The sequence below is a fragment of the Eptesicus fuscus genome, chromosome 14 (assembly GCF_027574615.1).
Source record: "Eptesicus fuscus isolate TK198812 chromosome 14, DD_ASM_mEF_20220401, whole genome shotgun sequence".
Classification (NCBI taxonomy): Eukaryota; Metazoa; Chordata; class Mammalia; order Chiroptera; family Vespertilionidae; genus Eptesicus; species Eptesicus fuscus.
The window spans coordinates 53,955,970-53,981,440 of NC_072486.1; the positions used below are offsets into that span (position 1 = coordinate 53,955,970).

The window sequence follows — 25,471 nt, forward strand, 5'->3', positions numbered from 1 at the left end:
ATAAGATCCACTCTTTGCTGATAAAGTCTTGAGACATTTGGAAAAAGTCCTAAAATGTTAGGAGGTATGTTGTATTGAGGCAAAATTTGACTTTTCCCTTTTCTCTCCTCCCCTCCCCTCCCCTCCCCTTCTCTCCTCTCCTCTCCTCTCTCCCTGCATCACACCTGAAAGGCAGCGCCATGAATGGAACACAGCAATCCTGTAAATTATAAATAGACCATTTCCTTGCACATCAAGCACAAAGCCAGGTTATGTTGACTTTTTTAGGAGACATATAACAGGCAAATATTGAGGTTCAGGTCAATGAAAACCACAAGATCTTTCTCCATGAATCATCACCATGTACAATTGATTTTTTGACCCTTTAGGGCCCATTCATTTGAAAGGCTTTACTTTTACATTGCCTGTATTGTTATAAAAAGTCCTACCAGGTGCTCTGAGTGGAACAATCTCTTACCTTTCCAGAACCCATTGAGGTGATTGGAAAGGTCTGGCAGAGCGGGACAGACTGGGCGGCTGTTGGTGGAGGTTGGAGGAACACATGGCTTTGTTGGACCCTTCCCTCCCACGGCTCCCTCCAAGCCAGCCCTGTGTGCTTTGGGGTGTAAGGGAAGAACTGTGTCACCAGGGCCCGGCGCCTCGCTGTGTAAGAGGCAGAGAGGGCATTCCTGTCGTGTGAAAGTGAGGGAGCTATGGTCTGAGCTCAGGGCTGCGTGGGTTCCCAGGGCTGGGACAGTGGCAGGGGCAGCACGTGTGGGCAGCTGAGCAGACACCTCCCCTGGCCTCCCCCCTCCCCCCACACACACCCAGTAGAGAGATGGCAGAGCATCTGAGGCCCTGCCCTGTTGCCAAGACTTGGAGGGAGTATCTGGACAGGGAGATCCTGGAAAAGAGGATTTCCTGCTCATGGAGCCTTAAGAGCTCAGAGCACTGGGTGTCTGTACTCGGTGTGGGTGGGCCGAGGTGTGTACTCACTCATTCAAATCTAATCTCCTGCGATGTGGCTACTCCTTCGTTCCAACTGAAATTTGGTAAATGTGTCTCCCAAGCCTTCACTCAGTTGATTGACATGTAGACAGGATCAAACACAGAGCCCGAGGCCCCCCACTAGACGGCTACTCTAGGTAGCCCCAGACATGGTCATTATCACTGTTTCTGGCCAGCTGTGCAGGAGCCTAAGTCAATGTTCAGCCAGGCAGCATCTTATCAGTAAGGGAGTGGGAGGGGGAGGGGGGAGACTGTCAAACGATGTGCTGAAGCAGAAATGTACTGAATCGTATCTCCATATCCGGAAGCCCACTGAAAAAAGAAATGAGAATGACTATCCTGGTTTACTCTTGATCCTTCTGGATGGACTCTCCATGACCACTGAATTATTTCCCGAATGCTCACGAACCATCAGGGTAACAATCCGTCCGCACAAAGGTGTGTGTGAGGCTCGTCACTGTCGAGAAGTCTCAGGCCACCTTAGTATTCGGAGGACTCGGTACTGTGTAAGCCGCATTTCTATGTCTGGCTTCACCAGCTCTGCTCCTCCCGTTATTTTAACGAGCTTAGTGGTACAACGGCACTCTGCTTCAGTCTAATCGCATGTGCAGAAATACCTTTCAGATGTAGATTAGAAGAACAGTAACAGGGCAAAAGGAAACGTACTGTTTAAAAGGAAGTCTCTTTAGGCCCTGGCCAGTGTGGCTCCGTTGGTTGGGCATCATCCCACGCACTGAGAGATCGCCAGGTCAATCCCTGGTCAGGGCATACGCCTGGGTTGCAGGTTCGATCTCCCGTTGGGTTGTGTGCGGGAGGCAGCTGATTGATGTCTCTCTCTCTCTCTCTCCTTAGCCCTTCTGCTATCTCTAATAATAATAATAATAATAATAATAATAATAATAATGAAAAAAGAAGAAGTCTCTTTAGATGTCAAGCTTAAAGCCTCCTTAATGTACCAAAATGGGATGCAATATAAAATTGATTTACATACAACTCTTCAGAAGCATGCTGTGTGTTCAAAGAGAGCTCCGCCCACACGGAACCTAATCATATGCGTGGACAGTGCGGGAGGGCGGGGGGGCCAGATGCCCACCATCGGTCTCTCCATGTGCTTGTGACCGGAATTCTTTGTGGCTGGCGTGATTGTAATTTTCTACCACACTCTGCCTGCTGTCTGTCGAACTGGATGGATAATGACATTTTTAGTTGGGTTAATGTGATATGAGACGGGGCATGAATTATGAAAAATGTTTTTAAAAGCAATGCAGGGAAAATATTATCAGGCAGGAGAGCAGGATCTGCGTGTTGGCCAGTAGCCATCATCTCAGGTTTTCTTCCTTGCATCCTACACAAGCAGTCACGGAGTATTCACTCTTACACGAGTCGCATACAAACAGAAACGCTCTTTGATGGGTTTGCGATCATCTTTATACAATCCACAAACCCCGCAGTTATTCCCCTACATTTGCAGACAAGCAGGTAGAGGTGGCTTGTGCAAACACAAGCACAGATGAACACACAATGTTATCATCATACACATCTTAATAGAAGACTCTCATTTGGCTGTTATTTTTCATCTTTGTAGCATAATGAGTTATTTCTATTTTTTGGGTTTTTTTCCCCCTAGATTTTTCATAATGCACATATGTTACACTTACAGTCAGGTAAAATATTATTGCTATTAGGCTTTTAAAGAACGATTTCCTCTTGGGGGGGGGGGGGATCAGCCCAGCAGCCAAGCCTGGGGAGAAAGTTCCCCATTTTGCTTCGGTCAGCTCTCACATTGGTTATCTTCATTATAGATGCCCCTGAGTGTACAGCTGGTCAGCTATTTGGTAACTGGCAGTAACCATCGGGGTAAAGTACCATTCTCAGCCTGGGAAGGAAATTCCCTAAGAAAGGAAGCCCTTGGTAACCTGCAGTTTACCATATAATCAAGGTGGCCCAGTTAAAAACAAAGCGGATGTAATCTTTACTGACTGAGGAATTCTGCATCAAGGCGCAGGCCGAGGGCCAGAGAGCTCATTCAAGAAGCTGGAGAGGGCTCTATGAGAGGGCAAAAGAGACAGCGTATGGGCTAAAGACCCAGAAGGCTCTGACCTTCTCCTGCTCAAAGGCTTTCTTCTCCCCTTTTGGGCAATCCCTAGAATTTCATCGTTGGAGTTTCTTCCTCGAGGCTAAGCCTTTGACCTTGTTAAATACACTTGGCCCCAGGGAGAGAAAACATTCAAAGCCAGTGCCAATTGTTAGGTTTCCCCTCCTTGGCACTGCTTAGTTGTGTTTGACCTAACCTCACTGAACCAATTTCTTCATCTGCAGAATGGGAGTAATGATCGCTCCCTTGAAGAGTCATGACAAAGATTAGAAACAAAATAGGTAAAAGACTTAGCGCCAGAAGGCAGTGAGAGTTGCAAGCCCTGGGACACCCATGATCCAAGACTGGTTTGAATGCCAGCATCAGTCTCTCTTCTCTTATTTCTCACAGACAGCACCCATTGGGTCCACGTGCTCTTGTCTCACCAAGTTATCCTCACTCCTTCCTCAAATTTGTCTCTCCATCTTTATTTCCCCAGTGACCACTCTACTTCAGGCTTTGCCACAGGTTGCCTGGAATATGGTTGTCATCTTGCTTCTTGAGAACAATGACTGTATCTTGAGCTATTTGTAGTCTTAGTACCTAGTACAGTGCCTGGCACATTGGTGTATTAAAAGCTTTTTTTTCTCAAAAGAACTTTCTGGCCTCCTTGCCTCCTGTCTTTTCACTTTCTAATCTATCCTGTCTGCAGTCACCAGATTGGCCTTCCAAAAATATTTGTTACTTGAGCAATGTTTTGCTGAAATCCTTTGGAGATCCTCATTGACCAAAGGATGTAGAACAAGCTTCTGACCCTGTTTTCTAAAGCCCATTAAGAACTGAATCCTGCCAATAACCATGTGGGTAAACTTCGAGGCCCGCCTTCCCCCAGTCAAACCTTCCTGTGAGACCACAGCCCAGCTGGCAGCTTGACTACAGAGACCCTGAGACAGAGGCACCCCTCTAAGTCATGCCCAGATTCCTGAGCCTCAGAAATTATGAGCTAATAAAGATTTGTTGTTTTAAAATGCTAAATTTAGGGGTAATTTATTACACAGAAATAGATAACTAATCCACTCTCAATGTTACTATCTTGTGGCAACTCTTATATGTTGTCATGCATTATTGAGGTTCTTGGCATTTGTTCTATCAGGAATGAGCACAGTGCAATACATCCAGTTGATTTTCTACAAATAGCTATGTGATGACTGATTGGCTGAATGTTCCCTAAGGGCCTTACATAGAACGTATCCAAGAAACATTAACACGTTGAGGTGCTCTTAGTATGAATGCAGTGCCGTTTCCTGGGAACTGGCCCTGAGTGAAGACCTGAGGCCCATGGTGGTTCTACCTCTTACTCTGGACAAGTCATTGGAATCTCTCTGAATTTGGGTCCTCACCCCCAGATGTGGGGCCAATTGCAATGAGCTATAAAGTCCCTTTCCGTGGGCATTCTGGGATTCCAAGGAGGTCCGTGGCCACCAGGTTGAGACCATTGCTTGGGGGCCATGGAAAGAGCAGGCAGCTTCCTAGTTCAGGGCAGTAAACAGCCAGCTCGGGAGGCCTGTCTACTTGCTCCACCACATGACATCCCTAAAAAAGCCTTTCTGTATCTGTTTTATTTCAGAATTACGTAAAGACCTCAAAGGCAGACTCTGGTGATTTTTATGCTCAAATAATTTAGTAAAAGTGAGAATTAGGACACCAGATCCTTTGATTTCTGACACTGCCTTTTTCTCCAAAATCAGGATGCATAATCCCTTTGCTCCTCAGTTAATTAACATCTAGGTTATAATCTCACTCAATCCAGTTCTGATGCCATGAACTTGAAAAACAAACACCATTAAGCCTTTGGAGCCCCAGGACGGTTGGAGAATGGAGACAGGCTGAGTGCTAGGAGAGACACCTTTCCTGAGGGGGCTGGAGGAGAGGGCCTCTGTAAACTGAAACGGCCCCGCACATGGATGGTGTGAGGCTGGGTGGCTCATCTGTCATCTGTGAAGGAAGATTCAGAAAAGAGCCTGAGTGCAGGCCACCCCCCCTGAGATCAATACTGGGCCCCCAGGAGCCACCCCTTTGGGGCCACGCAAAGTGGAGACCTGTCCTCATCTGCTCCAGAGTGTTTGCCCAGGAGTTGGTGGTGTGTGTGTGTGTGTGTGTGTGTGTGTGTGTGTGTGTGATCTTGGAAGCTAAATGGCTGAATTGGAACGCTTTTTTCCTCAATCCGCCACTTTCAAGTCTTTAATAGCTCCTCACTATTCAGTGAAGTGTGCACCAAGCACTCCCCCCACCCCCAGCAGAGAACTGGGAACTCTGTGTGCCTCAACCTACTTTTCCCATTTGCTCTCACTAAGTGCTTGCAGGTACTCTGTGTGCCAGCCAGTTTATACTCCCTATTCCCCAAACACACCCTGTACTTTTTCGTCCAGATGACTTTGTTCCTGCAGCTCATTCCACCTGCAAAGCACCTTTCACTCTGTCAAAACTCAGCAAAACGTCCAGGGCTCAGTTCCAAGGCTACTTACCCCCCCCAGGCCCCAAAGTGCCACCGTCTCCCACTAGTTGGAAATGACGTAGGAATACATCCATCTTGTTGCCCTTCTACATGATAAACCCCTTAAAGACAGGAACTAATAAATATCGGTTGAATATATGAATTTAATGTTTCATTCTATTTGGCACTCTTCGACCTGTGGGCATTGATGCTGTTTTGGAATGGACGTTAGAGGGTGATTTTCTGAATAAATAAAGGTCAGCTAATACAGATGGGAAATGGTATTGAACTATATTGTTGATTTAAAAAATAGAAAAATTAATACCGAAAGTATTAGTCATTTCTAAACAGGTGACTAATAAATGTCAAATTCATACTAGTTAGCAAAACTTACAGCCTCCCTCTACCACCCAGATATTGAAAACATCCATGACTTATTTTTATGCAAAATTTCCTGCTGATATATATCAGTTCTAGCCATCTATGTGAATAATAAAATGTCATTTCTAATCACTCTTGGCTCCTGTCAAGAGTTTGACCAATTAGAACTCACCCTGAAAAGGAGGTGGCTGCTGGTGTTGCCAGGCAACAGACCAGCTAGGAGGCACATTGAGATGCTCTTAGATTTAACCAGTGGCAAGTCGAAGTGACATTATAATTCTGGCAAAGGAGAGCCAAATTATAACCCAGGATGGGGTACCCATGATGAGGAGTGTGTTTTCTTTTGAATGCAGATGGAAAAGGACCATTTTAACCAGAATTTAAACAGTTCATCATCATATCAATTTTAACTAGGAGGTTAAGTGTCAGTGGAATACAACTGTGTTGCAGGGTAAGGGCCTCTTGCTGCTAAATACCCAGACATTCTGGAAAACGGGCAACTGGTCAGGCAGTGACAATGTATTTTTGGAGTCTGGAGTATTTATCACCACAGCCACACTTGGTTATAATGACTTTCATTTTTATTGTTTGGGAAGATTAAGAAATAAAAGCAAATATTAAAAATAGACAGCTGGAGGCTGATACAGCCAAGAGGACGCTGCTTGTTCTAACATCATTGGAAGACGAGGTTCGGTGTTAGAAGCCCTGTGCGTGACTGTCTGTGAGTTTACAGTGAAAATTTAAAGGCCACACTAAACTGTGATGATGACTGTAATTCTGCAAAGACTTTTGCACGGAGAAGGTTGTAACTATGCATTTACTCATAAGCTGGCTTTATCAACTTAAATTTTTAAAAATTGTAGTCATCCTGGAGTAATATGTCTTCTCCAAGGCAAGAAAGGCCTAGAGGGAATAATAACCACATCTGCCTCTGCCTTTAAGATTCATCTGCCTGTGCCTTCCTGAAAGGAAACATCTGGATGAGAGTGAAAAATTAGGCATCAAGCTGGATTCTCGGTGACTGGAAGAGGCACCAACCTTCCCAGTTGGTCGGGCTTTTCTTTAACAGAGTCCCCAAGCACAGATATACAATTGGCTCATTTCCTCTTGAGTGACACACACATAGCCTTAGGAAATCATGTATGAAGTTGCCAGTTCTCTTATATCTGCTCAGTGGGCCACCACCGGCTTAATTATCTGGGTGAATGAGAGTATGTCCATCCCTTCTGTCCAGCTTTGAGGACTGAGAATATACCAGCCACCATATTGGGTTGGGTCCATGGTCCATGGTCCATCCAATTTGGAGCTTGGTCTCTGCTCAAGAGGCACTTGACAATGGAGTTGCCCATGAACTCTACATCCAAAGACATAGATAGTGCCCAATTGCCTCATTTCTCTCAATAGCCGACTATGACATTAACTACCCTACTGCAAACTTACTTGCACCCAGAATAAACAAAGGTACAAAGATCTCTCTACTGCAGGTTTCTCCCAAGCCTTTAAAATGTTAAGGTACTTGATGAATCTCTAAGAAGTTGGTTTGCAATATTTTACTGAACTGTATGACCATAAGGCCTTTTTGGCCCTCGGTGATTTCAAATCCTTTTCCTTGGTAGTAATTCCTAGTTTGAAGTTCATCGTCACATAAGTGTAGTCGAAATGCTTTTCTCCTCGATGTATTATTTTATTCTTGCTTACACTGAAGGTTTAGCTGCCACTTTTGTGCTGACATACACAACCTTAGAACAGTCTTAGCAACTTATTCCAATTGATTTAATACTTTTCAACTCAGAGAGCTTAGAGAAATATACAAATGTATAGATTTCCTGGTATTCTCCCTCTTTCAGATGAGTTATAAAATTTAGAAATAAAATTAGTGCTAACCTGGGTCTCCAGGGAATCCCCTTACTTATATTTTTCCCTCAGAGAAGAATTAAATTAGCCCCCAGTTTTGTTTCCTGAAGATAAATCTACTTACTTCCTGACCCATAATAAAGTTTTACACAATCCCAGGGTTACTCATTAATAGTCTTTGGTAAAGAATCTAGAAAAAGGCTCTAACAATCTAAGTAAATCTACCAATTGCCCCTTAAAAAAAATTAATCCTTTAGGGGACAGGGTGAAAACTCTGGCAGGTTAATCTGGCAAAATTTCCCCCCAATAAAGTAATCAGTTGTTTCCCCAGCACTACCTAGCCATCCTTTAATATAAATCTCAATAACGCGTCTGTCACTGGGCTATGACTTGATGGTCTCTTCTTCCGGAATCAGGCATGAATCAGTCGATTTTCACTGTTTCTCTGTCTCTCTATATTATCCCTGGTACAACTTAAGCCGGAAACCAATTTTATTTTAAGTAAAAAATATGGATTCGTGATAGAATGCTGATTTGAAAGTAACTTTCAAGCGTTGTTGACTGAGGCGGCCTAATATCCACATAAAGAAAGCCAGTGCCATTTGAACATTAATGACACAGATATAGTAACGGACTTAGGCTGCCAGGGAAAAAGCCTGAGACTTCCAAGGGAAAACAAACCTTGATTTCAAGAATGAGCTCTGAAGTTGGAAAATAGAGCCCAAAAGCTAGTTACAAATTCAGAAAGGACTGGAGATAATTGATGTTTCAAAGTTATTTCTGGGAAAACTAACTTAGGAACCAGCAACCAAGGGAAGTGCAGGCTCCTGCTGGTTCTCTGAGCTTCTCCCCGCTCTGCCTCCTCCACCCAGACCCTGTGCACCTCATTCTCCTCTTTTTTTTTTTTTTAAATATATTTTATTGATTTTTTTACAGAGAGGAAGAGAGAGAGACAGAGTCAGAAACATCGATGAGAGAAACATTGGTCAGCTGCCTCCTGCATACCTCCTACTGGGGATGTGCCCGCAACCAAGGTACATGCCCTTGACTGGAATCAAACCTGGGACCTTTCAATCCGCAGGCCAACGCTCTATCCACTGAGCCAAACCAGTTAGGGCTCATGCTCCTCTTTGTGTCCTTGTGACCTGCTTTTTCTTTCTTTCTTTTTTAAAAATATATATTTTTATTGATTTCAGAGAAGAAAAGAGAGATAGAAACATCAATGATGTGAGAGAATCATTGATCCGCTGCTTCCTGCACGCCCCACACTGGGGATGGAGCCTACCACCCGGGCATGTGCCCTGACTGGGAATTGAACCATGATCTTCTGATTCACACTAGTAGATGGACGCTCAACCACTGAGCCATGACGGCTGGGATGATCTACTTTTTCTACTTCCATATATATCTATATTGGTGACTCTCTAAAAGAGGAAGCCAACAATTGGTTGCATTCTTATATTTAATTTTTCCTTGATAAGGTTATTTTCCTTTTATCTCAGTTTTAATATATATCCTTCCATAGAAAGCTTCCTGGTTCTTTGATTCTTCATTCATCCATTCATTCAGCAAATCATTACTTAGAGCCCATTATGTGCCTAGTGCTGTGCAGTTAACAATAAAGAAAAATGAAGTCAAGTAAATGGAACGTTAGCTGGTGATAGAGCTACAGAGAAGAATAAGGCAGGGAAGGGGTTTGGGGTCCTGGGGCCCAGATTCTGAGAATGTGGGTAAGCCACAGGTCAGATGGTTGGACAGGGGACCAAGAGCAAGACAGATCACCAGTGCTTTCCACTCTAGCTCTTATCATAACTATGCCAGGGGACTTGTGACAAGTACAGATTCCCAGACACGCTTAGAAGTCCTCATTCTGCAGGTCCTAGGGTGGCTAGAATTATGTATTTTTTAACAAGGGTTTTAGGTGATTCTGGTGCAGCTGTTGGTCACAAGCCCTTTGTTTGAGAACTAGTGATCTAGAGACCAGAGGCCAATGGGAGGTTTAAGTCCAAGGAACCATCCAGAGACCAGGGGTGTGGGCGGGTTACATATGCTGGAGAAGGAGGCAGTCAGGGACACTACTGTCTGGTAGCCTGCTCTTCCTCTTCCTTCCCTCCCTCCATCTTCCACAGAATAGAAACCAGCCCCTTCTCATGTCCTCCATCCTGTCTTCATCTTGTCAGAGAGTCCATGCTCAGAGCCCCAAACCTTGCTTGTTCTTCATATGCAAAGGGAAGTTGCTTTGGGATTTAGGAAAACTCTATCCTAACAAATCTTGGCTTCCAAGACCATTGTCTCTGTATGGATCAAGTAAGCCCAGGGTGCAGTTCCAAATTGAGCAACAACTTCCTGGCTCTGGACGGCACCCACTGTCTCCTTCTGAAGCAACGAGAGCCACGGATTTGGTGAAGAGAGAAAATCACAAGGGACACGATTTATGGAGCATGAGACACTTACATTGGTTTAACGTTGGAAAAATATTATCCTTGTCGCGTTCTTTTCAGTCCTCATGTTTCCTTTATTTAAGCAGCATTTAACACCTCTCCTCCCTGAAACACTCCCCTCCCCGTTCTCCTGGGATTCTATTTCAGCTGCTCTTCCTGAGTCTTCTTTGTAGGTTTCTGCTCTGCCCCTCACTTCTCTGGGCTCCCCGCACCCCCCTTTTCTCTTCTTGTGCTACAGGTGACCTCACCCATGTCTGTGTTTCTGACGGCAGTCTTTCCTGCCCTTATCTCCTGAGCTCCAGCTCTGCAGCCAACATCTCCCTGATGCATCTGCTTATGTTTCCCAGGAACCTCAAACTCACCAGGTCTAAGCTCTCCAGAGAGGGGGAGGAAGAGGAATCCCCCGCCACCGAAATGGCATCCTTTCAAATGGAAACCCAAGAAAGTAAACTGAACTGTATTTAGTAGGAAGATGATTTTCTGTGGAGCTTTAAGTTCACTGGGGGTGTATGTTAAACAATGGTCTAGAACTGAAGCAAAACCCAGGGGATCTGTCTATGACAGGTGTCCTCAAACTATGGCCCTCAGGCCACATGCAGGTGTTTTTGCCGTTTTGTTTTTTTACTTCAAAATAAGATATGTGCAGTGTGCATAGGAATTTGTTCATAGTTTTTTTAAAACTATAGTCCGGCCCTCCATCACTCTGAGGGACAGTGAACTGGCCCCCTGTTTAAAAAGTTTGAGGACCCCTGGTCTATGACATTCCCCCTCCCTCTCTTTCATTTATGACAATCCCTTACCCTAGTGCTGTGAACCACTGCGAGGAACTCTATTTTCCACAACTAATTCAGACACTAAGATTTCGATTTCTGAACCAGACAAAGGAAATGCTTCAGATCCCCAAAGCTCTAGATTTATTTGGGAAACGACATTGTATCAGTTTCTGGAATATACCCTGCAAGGTGCTAAAGAAATCTAGACCCTGATAAGGGTCTTCCCGCGCCCTCCAAGGTAACATAGCTCAAGATTGACAAGAAAACTTTTTTCCCTTTTCCCTTCTTACTGGTTTTTTTTTTCCCCAATCAGATTCACTCCATCAGTGTCTTTTTAACAGATGAGATGCTCGCTGTGTCTATAGTGCCGTCACGCTGTTGCTGACCCATGAGTAAAGAAATCGGGTGCACCATGTCCAGCGGATGTCACTCCCCGTCTTGTGGTTAACTCAACATTTCAGTGACTAATGTCATAAAGGTGTCCTCCCTTGAACTTGTCCAGTGCTTACAACTTTTTCAAGAAGCAGGCCCTTCCTTCAAATAAATTCTCCCTTGAAACCTCAATACGTAAGGAGGCTAAAGCGGAGCAGGGCTCCCTCCCTGATGGGGTGTGTGCTCTGGGCCGCCTTCCTGCAGGGAGGCTGCAGCCTTCCCATTCGGGGACTGGATGGCGGAGCCACCGTTCTCAAACAGCTTTACTGGTAGGAAAGGGGACACTGTTACTCCCTCTGTCTGAAACCTGTTTCCATACCTCAGTTGGTTCCAAACCTGGGTATAAAATAGAGGAGTGTTGCTTCTAACCCGCCCAGGTTTCCACAGTGGCCCCATTTGCTTTACTTCCTTCCCCCGACCCTTCAGGCAACCCCTGGAACAGTCCCACGTAGCTAAGAAGAGAAGCGGTCAGTCGGAAGGGTTGATCAGTTCTGGAGCTGGATTCTAATCTTGGCTCTGCCGCTTACTAGCACATGTGTGACATGGGCCTGTTACTTAATCTCTCTGTGCCTCAGTTTCCTCATCGGTAAAATGAGGTGATAATAATAGTATGTCCCTCACAGGAATGCGGTGCAGGTTGTGTGTTAATACCAATAGGAGGCCCTTTGAGTGGTGCCTGGCACAGTAAGAGCTGTGAGTGTGAGCTGGTGAGCTGGGGCCACGAGCTGAGCTGACCTCTGACCTCAGATACCAAAAGTCGCGGTGGGAACAAATTAAACCTCATGGAAGATGGGCAGGACCACAGGTTTCTGAGAGAGCTTACTTGCATGGAGTTAATTATGATGTATGGGACCCTTTCCTCTCCCGGGGGCTTCAGAAAATTTATAGGCATTAACCAGGACCATATGGGTGAGCGTCGTGAGTTGAAGCTCAGAGTAGCTTTCATTTATTGAGCTGACGACAGGCCACTCCAAGCCCAGACATGTTGGAACAGCTAGACGTGGTGGATGGCTCTGGAACTGGGACTCAAACTGAGGCAGTCCCTTCGCCACCGAACATAAGGGCTCCAGGGCTCCTCCTGAGTTGCTGCAGAATTCGGGACAGAAGCTAAAGCCAGATCGGCAATGGAGGGGCCATCAGTGAGGATCGGGTGTGAGAGAACTTGGCCGGGAGAAGAGGTGGGGGAGGGGGGGCCCAGGGCTTACAGAGCTGGCAGCCTGTTGGGGATGCCACTCTTCCCTCCGCCTTGGCCGGGAAGGATGACCAGGGCGTTCATCCACCAGGGCATGCTGCGCGCCCAGAGCTCTTCCACGCGCACCCCCACTCCTCCCGGGAATGCTTGGCCATCTCTTTCGGCGTCAGGTCTGACTCGGAGCCCGCCTTTGTTTCAGGCTGTTCTCCGGGCCCTCGCTACGGGCATGCTTCACTGTTCAGAAGCATCCGCATCACCTGCCAGGCTGTGAGACAGCAGTCTCGGGCCCCATCCCAGGCCTTCCCCATCAGAATCTGCATTTTGACAAGACCACCAGGTGGTCCAGTATACATGAAAGTGTGAGGAGCACTGCCCCAGTTTCCTCCTGTGTGCCCCCAAAGTGCCTGGGGCAGGTCTGGGGACATAGAGGGAATGCCATCAGTGCTGTTGATTTGGTTGGTCATGGCCTCTGAGGATGTGGAGGCTGGGGAAATGGAAGATGCCGGTACCGTGTCCTGTGCTTTTTGCAGAAGAGGGAGGCCTGAAGGGCCCAGGAGGCAGGGCATTTTGCTGGGTCACGTGGAGGAATGATGCAGGGTGAACCAGCTCTCCATCAGCATTTGAAGAAAAGAAACCTGTTCCTTAAGGAAGGGAGTCTGCATTTCCTGTGTCTTACCTCATTCAGCTTTTCAGGGCTGAAAGCACAAGTTAGGACACTTCTGACCTCTTCCCATCTTTTGTCACGTAAAAACAGGATGCTGTCAGCTACCGGTTTGCATTCCAAACCCGTTGCCTGATGGAAAACAGCAAGCAGAGGGTTAGACCACAAGGGAACCCGAGCCACCTGGGCGGCAATACAGGCCCATGATAAACATTCTAGTCAAAGGTTCACCACTGACCAACCAATGGGGAGGTTTCATTTGCAAGGATACAGAAGAAGAATATAAAGATTTAGGGATAATGACCTAAAGATTCATGGCCGAGGGCTGGGGCAGCAGATGGATACGCTCTGCGGGCCCAGTTCGCCCTGCGACAATGAGGTCACCGCTGGGTAGGTAACACAGCGGTTCTGTATGCTCTGCAGTCTCCCTGCAGAGTGAGGGGTCCCTGAGGACCGAACAGCGGGCTTCTTGGGGTGGGCTACTCTCCCCTGGGATGGAGTTTCAGGCCTGAACTTGATGGCAAGAAGTTTTGTGTGGCTGGATTGGTCAGGTTGGGCCGGGAGTTGACAGACTCATGTGTCTGGGTCCTTGGTGTGTGTGTCCTGGGGGTGGGTAGGGGGCGGGGAATGGGGGAAGATAAGGTGGGGAGTGCGGAGGGAGACAGGAGGGGGAAAAGGAGCGTCCTTCAGAAGCTTATCCCAGCAGAGCTGCTTCCGAGGGCACCATGTTTCTGTGTATTTCACTCATTCACACACTCACTCATTCATTCGTTTTTCCTCATTCAGCAAACATTTGTTGACTGTGTAATATAAGCAAGGAGGTGGCTCTCCAGGGTTGAACAATGAAGGCGTAGGTTTGGCCCTCAAGGAGTTGATAGTCCAGTGGGGAAGCAGACAGTGAGCTCATAGACGAACGAACAGATGTCATTACTGTTCATGAGAAGGTGAGTTATGAAGTGAGGAAACAGGGCAAGGTGAGAAAATCGTAGAGGACTAAACGGTCAGGAAGGCTTCTAGGAGGAGGAGGTAGTCAAGCTGAGTCTGGAAGCATGAAAAGGATGAGTCCTCCTCACCCCTTCTTTCCAGGCTATTCTGTTTCTTCCTAAAACCAGCTACTCCCACCCAGTGGTCAAAGCCGTGACCCCCCCACACCCCCACAGCTGATCAGTGTGCCCCACCCCCTGCCCCGAGGCTGCAGGGTGTGAGGAGGAGTGGGGGTTGGAGGCCCAAGCACTCTTCAGAACCACGTGTGATATATGGTTTCACTAGTTCTTTTCCCCGTTTTAATTATAGTTGAAACATGAAGCCAGCCATCATAATTCAAAACCCTTGTAAAAACTCCTATTTAGAGGAAAATTATAATTTTCTGATAAAATATGAACACTCAAAATAAGCTATAAAACATAACTGCAAAGTATGGGGGGGGGGAATTTAATTATATATAAGAACCAAGTTGCTGGGCTATTTTTCTGCAGAGGAATACCTCTCCGTGTTTAGAATGAAATTCGTTAGGAGTGCCTTGGTCACCATACAGAATTGTGGCTTTAGGGAGTTATGGGAACATAACCCATTTGTTTAGGTTCCAGAGTCAAAGGAGAAAGCATACATTAGGTATATTTATATATTGGCAAACACCCAGCCCTGTGCAAAGCTGCAGGCAATAAAGCATTTCACTCCAAGGAAGGCTGGGTGGTGGTTTATGGGGTCCTGATGAAACAGAATAAATTAGAGATAAGAGTCAAGATTGATTGGATATGGTATCCATCCATCAGACCTAGGATTGGATCCAAGACGTTTTTTATCTTGCACCTGGAGGACAAATCTAGCCCTCTGCGCCATGTCAGCATGGCCCTCAAACCTCCACCCACCCCCCTCCCCTGCCCCAATCTGCCGTGACAATACTCTTCCCAGCTTACAGCTTCCATTAGGATTCCCCAGTTTTAATGGAAAATTTCGGGGGCATTGGCTAGAGAAATGTTTTCATTTCTAGATGTCACACTGTAAGAGGGAGAGCAGCAAATGGGTCATTTCAGAGGAGGAGATGTGAATGAATGTCCTATAAAATAGTTGTCAAGTTTGGAAATGTTTGGCTGCAAATAGAAGACTTGGATGATCAGAGAACAGTACTTAATGTGTGCTCAAAATATATTTACCGAATGCATATTACATGGGAGAGGAAATTTAGATTGTTTTTTGACCTGAGCGGGTAGAATTGGGTTCAATAGGGGAAGCTATGTGGAAAGATCTACACATCTAAAGAACTTCCCAATAGTCAAAAGGCAGAATTGGCCCAGCTGGCGTGGCTCAATGGTTGAGCATGGACCTATGAACCAGGAGGTCACAGTTTGATTCCCAGTCAGGGCACATATCCAGGTTTCGGGCTCAACCCCCAGTGTGGGATGTGCAGGAGGCAGTCGATCAATGATTCTCTCTCATCATTGATGTTTCTATCTCTCTCTCCCTCTCCTTCCTCTTTGAAATCAATAAAAAAGAAGAACAACAAAACAAACAAACAAAAGGCAGAATTGTTTTAAGAAAAAATAACCTGCCCTGAGTGATGAGCCCCCATTGCTGGAGACTTACCCCTTCCTGGAAATCCTGCAGGGGAGGCTTGTCTGAGGGGTCAAGGGGTTGGTCTAAATGACCTTTAAAAACTCTCCCAACACTGAGACTTCCTCTCCAGAACACTCCTCCAGGTATTTTTGTATTAGTTTGCCTACACACACACACACACACACACACACACACACACACACACACACACTGTGGCCAATTACACATAACGTAAAATGTACCATCTTAGCCATTTTTAAGCATGCAGTTCGGTGGTATTAAGTACATTCACATTGTTGTGGAGCCATCCCCACACATCCATCCACAGAACTCTTTCATCTCGTGAAACTGAAACTGCCTATGGAACAATAACTACCGTCCCCTCCCTCAGGCTTTCTACGCGTAATAATTGATTAGATTTGCTGAGGGATGCCTTGAGAGATACAGAGGGCTCGTCTCCAAAGAAATGGGCAACCGGACTGGGAAATCTGCTGGGGGCAGGACTGTGAGTGTCGGGGCAAAAAAGGAGGCAGGATCCAGGAGGCGGGACCAGGGAAACAGGGCTTTCTAGCCTCTTGTCTGTCAGCCCAGCCCTGTGTGCAGGGTCTCAGCAAACGCATCTTCAATTGCTTTCTGGCCAGGAGTTTCCAGACAGCAAGCCGTGGCCAGTGGAATTGGTGAAATCAGTATAGAACAGCATTAAAAAAAAAAAAAAAAGGGAAGCAATACATAGAGCAGAGTAGAAAGATAGAGGAGTGTTTTATAAAGAATGGCTATTTTGTTGTAAAACTTTTATTCAAAAGTGTGTGTGTGTGTGTGTGTGTGTGTGTATGTGTGTATATAGATAGAGAGAGAGAAAGAGAGTGAGTATTCTGTGTCATGATGTGAAATACCTGTCTTATTGTAGGCCACAGTAAAAAAAAGTTTGGAAAACCTACTCTAACCAAAGCACCACATCTTGGAATTGGCCTCTCCCTCAACTAACACCCTCTCAGCCGCAGTGTTATTAGGTTGTCAGCATTTATTGAGCACCTACTGTGTGCCAGGTGCTATGTTAGCAAAGAATGGGATTCCTGTCCTCCAGGGGCTCGTGGGGTGGTTTGTAACCAACATCTGTTGATCTTACAGCTGCAAAAGTGCTTTTTATGTCATTTCAATAATTTGGGGGCAATTCTCCAGCAATAGGGAGGCCTGTCCTGGTGAGCAGTGATGGTCCAGCAGTGGCCCTCCTGCTTCGTGTTCCTTGGACAGCTGATTGGGTTTATCTTTTCAATTAAGATCTCATAAAACAGAGCCTGACTCCTGACTAGGCCAGCTAAGCATAAACCTGAAGCTTTGAAGAATGCCACAATCCTGGGGAGCAAGTTATTAAAGAAAACCAACACCTTGGCATTCTGAGGTCCCATGAAGAGAGAAACCATTAATTGGGTGTTTGTCCTGGGCCAAACCGGTGATTCTCAGCTGACCCGGAGAGCCACGGAGAGCGCTGCGGAGCCGTGCAGGGCCCTCTGCTGTGCCTGCGTGCGCAGGTTGTTATGGAAAAGGCACAAGAGACATAACAGAACATGAAGCCGTAGCCTAAATGTTTCCTTGTGTCCTGGGACCTGCGAGAACATCGACTCTAGATCCGTGTGACGTCTGTGATGCTGTGGCGTAGAAGCCAACAGTTCCCAGGCGGCCACGCAGAGCTGCAGGTCGCGTCCACAGAATGAGGTGCTTTTAAAGACGCCAAGAGATGCTGTCAGACTTCGGGGTCCTGGTGCGAGCATTGCCAACTTGCTTAGCGGTGTGTCAAGTAGGCTGCAAAAATATTAATCTCAGAAAGTATGCCGTGACCACTCGCCGCGCTTTCTAATTTTCACACCACCGTGCCCAGGTGAGAGGCTCCCTGGCGCCACCTGTCTCTCTCCTCACCCGGCAGGTGCAGCATCTTGCCCAGCCCCTCATTGTATTATAACCAACCACAACTCTAGAATCCTGTCACTCGGAGAACCCCAAATTCTATCCCTGAGCACATATGCTGTTTCCAACACATGGCTGCACCTGCACAGAGATTTCCACCAGGGCTTCCGTCTTGGTGCTTTGAAACAGTAAAGTGTTCCATCCCCACGGGACGCTCGTCACCCACTCACTCGCTGCCAGTGGAAGAGGGTCTCAAAGGTCACACGATCTCCCCTGTCTCTGCTTCCGGCACTGACTGGCCCGAGAGCGTGGCCTCCGAGGAAGGGTGTGTGGTGTGTGGTGTGTGGTGTGTCCACAGCTCAGGGGGGCAACGGGGGCTCCATCCAGCTTGGGCTCCATCTGCCAACTCACCATCTAACTTGGACAAAGGCATGCTGTGGACTCGGGCCCTGCCTGATAGAGTTCCCAGCATTTCCTCCAAGGAGGGGAACCGCGTGCTTGGATCTGTGTTCGTGTTGGCCCCGTGCCCGACGGCCTGGGCCTTCCTGACGGGGGAAGAGGGTGAGAGGGTTTGGGAAGTCGTGTCTCCTCAGGAAGATCTTCACCGGCTCGCAGCAGCGTCTCGTAGGAGCGGTGTTAAGGAGGGCGGGGGTGTCTCTGACATGTCCCCTCTCACACGTGGCTGGGAAGGGCAAGTCTCCTGAGAGGCCCTAAGAGGGACCCTTCATCCGAAGCTGGAAGTGGCTCTCTGGGGTGCTGGTGGGGCTCCATGGTTACCTGTGGGCGCCGACTGCCACCTGAACTGGGAACCCAACAGACCTGGCGCCTAGCTAGTCTCACACTCAGGTTTTACACGGAGGAAACTGAGGCTCAGGGAAGTTCAGGACCGGCTCAAGTCACAGAGCTGATAAGAGGTAGCAAATCTGGAAACTAATTTAATTTCTTTACATTTAGGCCAAGGGCCTTTCACGATGCTGCTGGGCTCTGGCTTTTAAAGGGAGAAGCGGGCAGGAAAGGGGATTATAAAAAGGGGGACAGAGAAGGAAGGAGCGGCAGGGCTCACAGTGAGGTGACGTGCCTTCCATGGAACCTTCAGGAACACAACCATCGAGAGACCAGGTTGGCTTATGTACTGTTCTCTCCCCAAAACTCTAGATACTAATCCCCTATTCTATACATTTGTTTCTACTTCTGCCACCACAAAAGTTAGGGAAAGAGGCATGAGAATACGATTTTACTTGTTTCTCTTTTAAAAAGATAAAGATGGCTTCCTGTTGAACCAAGGGTCTAGTCAGACACAAAAATATGAAACCGTTTTCAACAAGATTTGAAATTTAACCACGTTCTGCAGGGCGCTGACAGCATCCAAGCATTCAGCTCAGTACCTCGCAGCACTGTTCCTGCTTCCGCAGGCTTCCTGGGGTGCTCAGGGCCTTCAGAGATGTTGGGGTTCACACCCACCACGTTGAAAACGTGAAGCTGTGTGCTTTACAGATAAACGTGGTCCCCTGAACCCGGAGTTTTCCAAGGACCAGCCATGTGCAGACATGGCCAAAGCGGGCGAAAGGGGGGCATGGGGGGGGGGCGGCCTCCCGCCCTGGCTGTCAGGGGGACTTCCAGTGGCAGCCCCTGGGGAGGAGGGGCTCCTGTGTCCGGCACCAGGTCGCACGTAAAACAGAGAGACCTGCCTCAGAGTAGCAGGGTCGGGCATGTGAGGCCGCACACCTGGGTTCCGGGCTCTGTGCAGTCCGTTCGGGTTTGCTAGGAACGCCCGCCTCGCTCAGGGCTGCGGGCCTGTCATGGAGTGGACCCTTCCTAAGGTACGCAAAGCTAGGAAGTATTCAAGCTTTGACTGGGGCGACAGAGCCTTCTGAGTCCGGTGCAAAAGCCATTCTCACACCCTGAATCCCCCTGCTCAGGGAGAAAACCCGATGTTTCCATTGGCTCCGGGCTTCATTTAAGGGAAAGCAGATCAGGAACTCCAGAGGAGCAAGTTTTCCAAAGCTGTCAGCAGGGAGCGCCAGTTGCAGGTTTAGGGGGCGCAGTTTATGGCAAGCCTGCCGGGCCCCCCTCCTCAGGAGATGCCAGCCGGCAGGTCTCCGGGCCCGGCACCCGCGGCCGCTCCACCTGGAGCGCTGCATGCTGTCCCGGGGGGAGCTGTGCCGAGCCGCTGGGCTCCGCTGTGATGGGTGCTGCCGCAGGTGCAGAGCAGTAAGGTTTTCGGTGACTAATTTGCCCCGGAACTTTTATAACCTTTGCCAGTGCCAAGGGCTTTGTGGTTTCCAGGAGCTGGTCCGGTCGTTCTGACGTCCGCGTGGTGAGAGGACAAATGTGTCCTTGGGAGAGGCTGCACCTGGGCGGCCAGGGCCCTGGGTTCCTGTGGTTCTGGAAAAAACCACCCACAAACCATCCCGTGGCTTCCGTCACGTCTCTTGTGAGCCAAGGGTGTGACCGGACCTGTGCCTGGAGCGGCGACCCCGTGTCGCCCATGAGGACCTCAGGGCTGGTACCCACCACACACTGAACTCCCAGCACCTTCCATCTCCACTCTGCATCCAGGCAGAACCTGGAGACGCGCACGCCTGCAGCCGGACCCACTCTCTGTGCTGACATTTGGACCAGAACTCAGAGCTTCCGGCAGCAGGGTTAGTGGCTGAGCGCACCCCACCATGCTCCCTTCCAACTAGACCCTGCCATGGAAAACAGACCCCCAACCTCGCTCACCCTTCCCACAGCTCCCCTAACTCTGGGCTTGGGGACAGACCAGGGATAGGAAGTTCTGCCGCTGGCCGTGACCATCCCTGCTGAGTCATGCGGGCCCAGCTCCAGTTTCTGCAGATATTAAAGAAAGAGCTGCCATGGCTCCCTGGAGTGCCTGATAGCAAAGAGGAGCTGATTAAAAATATCTAAATAAAAATAACCAAGTCTCGAGGTGATGGGGCAACAGGTCCTGTAAACGCTAGAAGACTGGTTTGGGTTTAATGGTAAACTGTGGTTCATGACCAGGAAGCAACATCAGGAAGTGCTGAGGGCACTGATAGAGGCCCAGAGTCCATTTGGAAATGGGGGAAGTGAGAGCAGTCTTTCCATAGACTTGAGAGCCTCACAAAATGTAATGGGGCCCTAGCCAGTTTGACTCAGTGGATAGAGCATCAGCCTGCAGACTGAAAGGAGGTCCTGGGTTCGATTCTGGTCAAGGGCACATGTCCAGGTTGTGGGTTTGATCCCCAATAGAGGGTGTGCAGGAGGTAGCCAGTCAATGATTCTCTCTCATCATTGATGTTTCTATCTCTCTCTCTCTCCCCTTACTCTCTGAAATCAATAAAAAAATATATATTTTAAAAATGTGATGGGGACCCAGCCCATGTGGCTCAGTGATAGAGCGTTGACCTATGAACCTGGAGGTCCCAGGTTTGATTGTCAGTCAAGGCTCCTGTCAGGGTTGCTGGCTCAATTTCCAGTGAGGGGGGCTTATAGGAGGCAGTTGATCAATGATTCTCTCTCATCATGGATGTTTCTGTGTCTCTCTCCCTCTCCTTCCTCTTTGAAACCAATACAAATATATTTATAAAAAAACTAGTGGCCCAGTGCATGGATTCATGCACATTGAAAGGAAATTAATTAGAAGAAGTATTTTAATATCGCTATTTGCCCTTTCTGTATAATAGAAGTGTCAACCAAATTAACGATTGACAATGACAGATAGAAACACATGCATGCGATTGGTGCCAGCAAGAGCTTTATATGTATCATGCATGCATGAGTCAACTTAGCCTTTTATAGATATAGAATAAACTTGCTTAATTAGACCTGCTTTCTCATTTAGCTAAACTTTTTCTAGCCCAGTGAAGCACCCCAACTTCTCTTTCAGGTGATTGTCAGCAACACGGCAGTAAATATCAACACGAAGCAGATTATTATTGTAGATCCCGCAGGGAGAACAAAGGGTAAAATATTTAACTGCAGCAGTGTTTGACTACATTCTGTGCAGTAAGAAAACCTGAAGTCATTTTCAAGGTCCACCATTTCTTACTTCTTTTCAGTCAGGTCAAATTTCTAAACTTTCTAAATCTCTGTTTTCCAGCTAATGAGAAGAAAATAGGATTCTACCGAGTCTCCTATCTACCTACTCCAGGACTTCTATGAGGATCAAATGAGATGAGGCATGGGAAAACACTTCACAGACATTTAGTTAAAGTGTAAAATGTTAGCACCTGGCTATAAAGTAAGTTGTGTTCCTGGGCTGAAGAAACTCCAAGGAGGCTAGTCACTAGGGAGAGGAAGCCAGGCATTGCTACGAGATGTCATTAGCGGGCGCCCACAGCGACCATTTCTGGGCTGGGCTGAGCTGTGGGCCGCATTTTGCGCCATGGGGTCTTGGCAGCATTGGCTGCGATTTGGTGGGCTATCACTCCAGGCTGGTGGCAGGGCCTGTGTCCCACTTGGGGGAAGCCAACTATTGCTTTGTTAGGTCCGCGGTGCTAACATTTCTTTGTAAATGGCCAGTGTGTGTCACAGCAGCTCCTGCATTGAGTGTCTGCGCCCTGGTGGTCAGTGTGCGTCATAGCAACCAGGCAGACGGTCGGAGGGACACTTAGCATATTAGCCTTTTATATATATAGATGTGATGGGGACATGTTATAAGAATTGCCACCCTGGGTCTGACCCACAGTCTGTCCAGCCCAGTGTTCTGGAGTTTGAAAAAATAATCATTTCATTCAGCAACTTCTGAATTCAAGTATTTGCTCAATAGCAACATATGTCCGGGAGTTCCCTGTGGTGTCCCCACTTCCAGCCAGTATACTCTATCAATTCCCCATGGGTGCGTAGAGCTCACCTCACCCTCCCACATCACCAGGTTGGTGGGGCCCACATGCGTCAAGTGTGTATTTGTGAGCAAACATGGGTTCTCACAGACAGAAAGTGAAACCATGCATTATTTAAGTTCCTTTTCACCTAACGTAGCAAACTAATATGCTGAAGTGTTTTCTGTATCACAAGGGACCATTTGATAGAAGCTTGCATGGAGTAAGTGGTTAATGTTTACTGAGTGAATGTATAATAAAGCTGAGTAGCTGAACACCTACATAAACATGGCTTATTGGAGGGGAGGCAGCATGGTGTCGTAAGGAGAAATCACGCCTCACTAATCCTGAGTTCTTTGAGCAGATAAATAAGCAGATGGATAAGAGGGAACCACAGAACCCAATTTAATTTGACTTTCAAAAACCTGGGAGAAAAATCCCACTCTAAAGATGGATTTTAAAAAATGGAGTCACTAAGGATTGTTCTGTCATCAATATGGAATTGGCTTAAAGACTGTAAACAAAGCTAGAGAAATGGATGTGTCCCCAGATGGAAAAGTATAAACATTGGGTTTCCTAGAGCTCTAATCTTTGTTGGGTCTTCTTCCATGTTTATGAAGAAGAGAAGTGAAAGTGTATATTGACTTGCAGGTTCAGGTAATGCCTAGTACTTCTAGAGAGGATGTCAAGTTGATGGGGATTCAATTCAGTTTGAACAAGGATATACTGGATACTGAATAGTCGTGATGTGCTTGGGCCATGGGGTACAAACAGTAGAACAAGCCTTAAAGAGCTAATGATCAAATTAGGGCGAAAGCCATAGGTTCATGTACTGTAAATAGTAGGGGGCACATAGGCTCAATTGTGAAAGTGAGTGATGCTGATGATAAGTGTTATAAGAGTTCAGAAAAGGAGAAAAGTAGGGAAGGCTTCATGGAGGAGGCAGAATTGGAAGACAGCCTGGAAGAATAGCTAGGGATTGGACAGATACCAAGAGGTAATAGCAGCTAGTGCTCATTGAGTGCTTGTCTTGCCTCATGTAAGTTAGGAGATGGCATGTGAATCCCTGCTCTTCCTATTAGTCATGTGACCAGGGTAGTCACATCATCAGGTCTTAGTCCCCTTGTCTGTACAATAGAGATGATAATTGTACCAATCTCATAAGTTCTTATGAAATTTAATGAGAACAAAACACTCTGGGTGGCTCAACCAGCACAGAACACAGGGGGGCTGTGCAACTTTCTTCAAGACCCAACCCCCGAGATCTCCCATCTAATAAGCTTTCTGCTGTCCCCATCCTGGATGTCACAGTGTTTTCTACAGCAGTGGAACTCACCCTACCATATGGTACTGGTCCCTCTGCCTGTCGGCCTCTGTCCCTAGACCTTGAGCTCCTTGAGGACAAGGCTGAGTCTTCTATCTCTTTATGACCAGCACCCAGACAGTGCCTGGTATATGGCAAAAGTTTGCCAAATAACCAACAAGAGTGACTACATTACCAACTATCCACATAAGAATGGGAGATGAGTTTAATTTGACCAAAAAGAAAAAAAAAAGTTGGCACATAGTGATTCTCTGAAGTCTCACAAACAAGTGTTTACTCACCTTAGACTCTTTTAAGAACCAACATAAATGCTATTGGTCTTCTCTGCTAGAATTTTTATTTCCCCACTTTTGGAAAATATGGACTACACGGACCTCTGCCACTTTCTGTCACCTCTTCCATTCTTTGGGATTTCTCATCAAAGATAAAAAGTAGGAAATATACTTTCTAAAGAGATGGAGTATGTACATCCTTTAGTGGGTCGGAGACTTGAACTGACATAAAGGGGTCCTCTTACAGGCTCCTCCTGCTATCTGGGGACACATTTCCCTCATAACGTTGCTTGTCTTTCCAGCCTCAAGAATTTTATACTCTCTGGGAAAGATATCAGCACAAGAGGCTCAAAATTTTGCTTTTTCTCTGACATTTATTAACCTTGCTGGGTCTTCCTCAGTCACTTGACCTGTGCCCTCTAGATTCCTCTAGCTTTGAACAACCCTCCTGGTTTTAGCATTTTTATAACCACAGCTTCTCTTGATCTTTAGCTGTCTCGAAGCATTTCTTAAATGTGAATTCCATTCTTTTTTGCCAGTCCTGTCCATCTCTTTTGAAAACCTGAATTCACTGGGGAGCTCAATTTTGAGTTGAGCTGATCTAAACCTGGTAAGAGACCCAATCATGACCCTATTAGATGTGTTGTGCAGTCCTTGCATCTGAGAATAATTCCCCATCCATCCATATGCAGAAAGAAAACTACATACCATTCTGTTGGTAAAATTACTGAAGTTCTCAACCAACACCTGCTTGATCATGTCTGGCTCCGAGATAACGATAAACATCCGACGGCCAAGATAGTACCTGGGAGGAATAAAAGAATCACTTTAAAATATGCTGTATCTCTCTATCCATTTATACCTTCAAAAAGGAATTCACAGTGGCTTAGAATGAAGGATAAAAGATAAACAGGAAGTAAAGATGCAGAGTAGAGGAGGAAGTGCACGAGCTAATCATGAGGAACAATGTAGCCGAGATGATCTAACATTAACATTCCACAGACATTTATAGAATCCTACCTTGTACCAGTCCCTGGAGATTCCCGGATGAATAAGGCAGAGTCCCTGCATCCAGGGAGCTCATAGCCTGATAGAAAAGATAGATCTGTAAATTTAAACACCCTAATAAGGAATTCATAAGATCCAGCAGTAAGACCAAGAAGAAAATGGCAGAGGTCAGTATTGTCCACATTGTTCAAAAGTCGAGAGAGAGTCATTCTAGAAAACAAAAAGATTCTTGGAAAAAGTCTGAAGTGAATTAATTAGCATTTGTGGGCATTCAGGAAAGATTAAACCTGCTGGGGAAGGGCTGAACATCTGGTTGCC

The 25,471-nt window shown here is 46.9% G+C and overlaps 1 protein-coding gene across 1 annotated transcript in view; it reads right to left on the minus strand.

Moving 5' to 3' along the window:
- Window positions 1-25,471, minus strand: part of TBXAS1 (thromboxane A synthase 1) — a 149,056-nt gene that overhangs the window by 50,757 nt on the left and 72,828 nt on the right. The window contains exons 4-5 of the mRNA XM_008150476.3: window positions 24,854-24,950; window positions 13,305-13,421 (exon numbers count right to left, since the gene is read on the minus strand). Of these exons, the coding sequence (XP_008148698.2) occupies window positions 13,305-13,421; window positions 24,854-24,950 (214 nt within the window). The remainder of the gene's footprint in view (window positions 1-13,304; window positions 13,422-24,853; window positions 24,951-25,471) is intronic.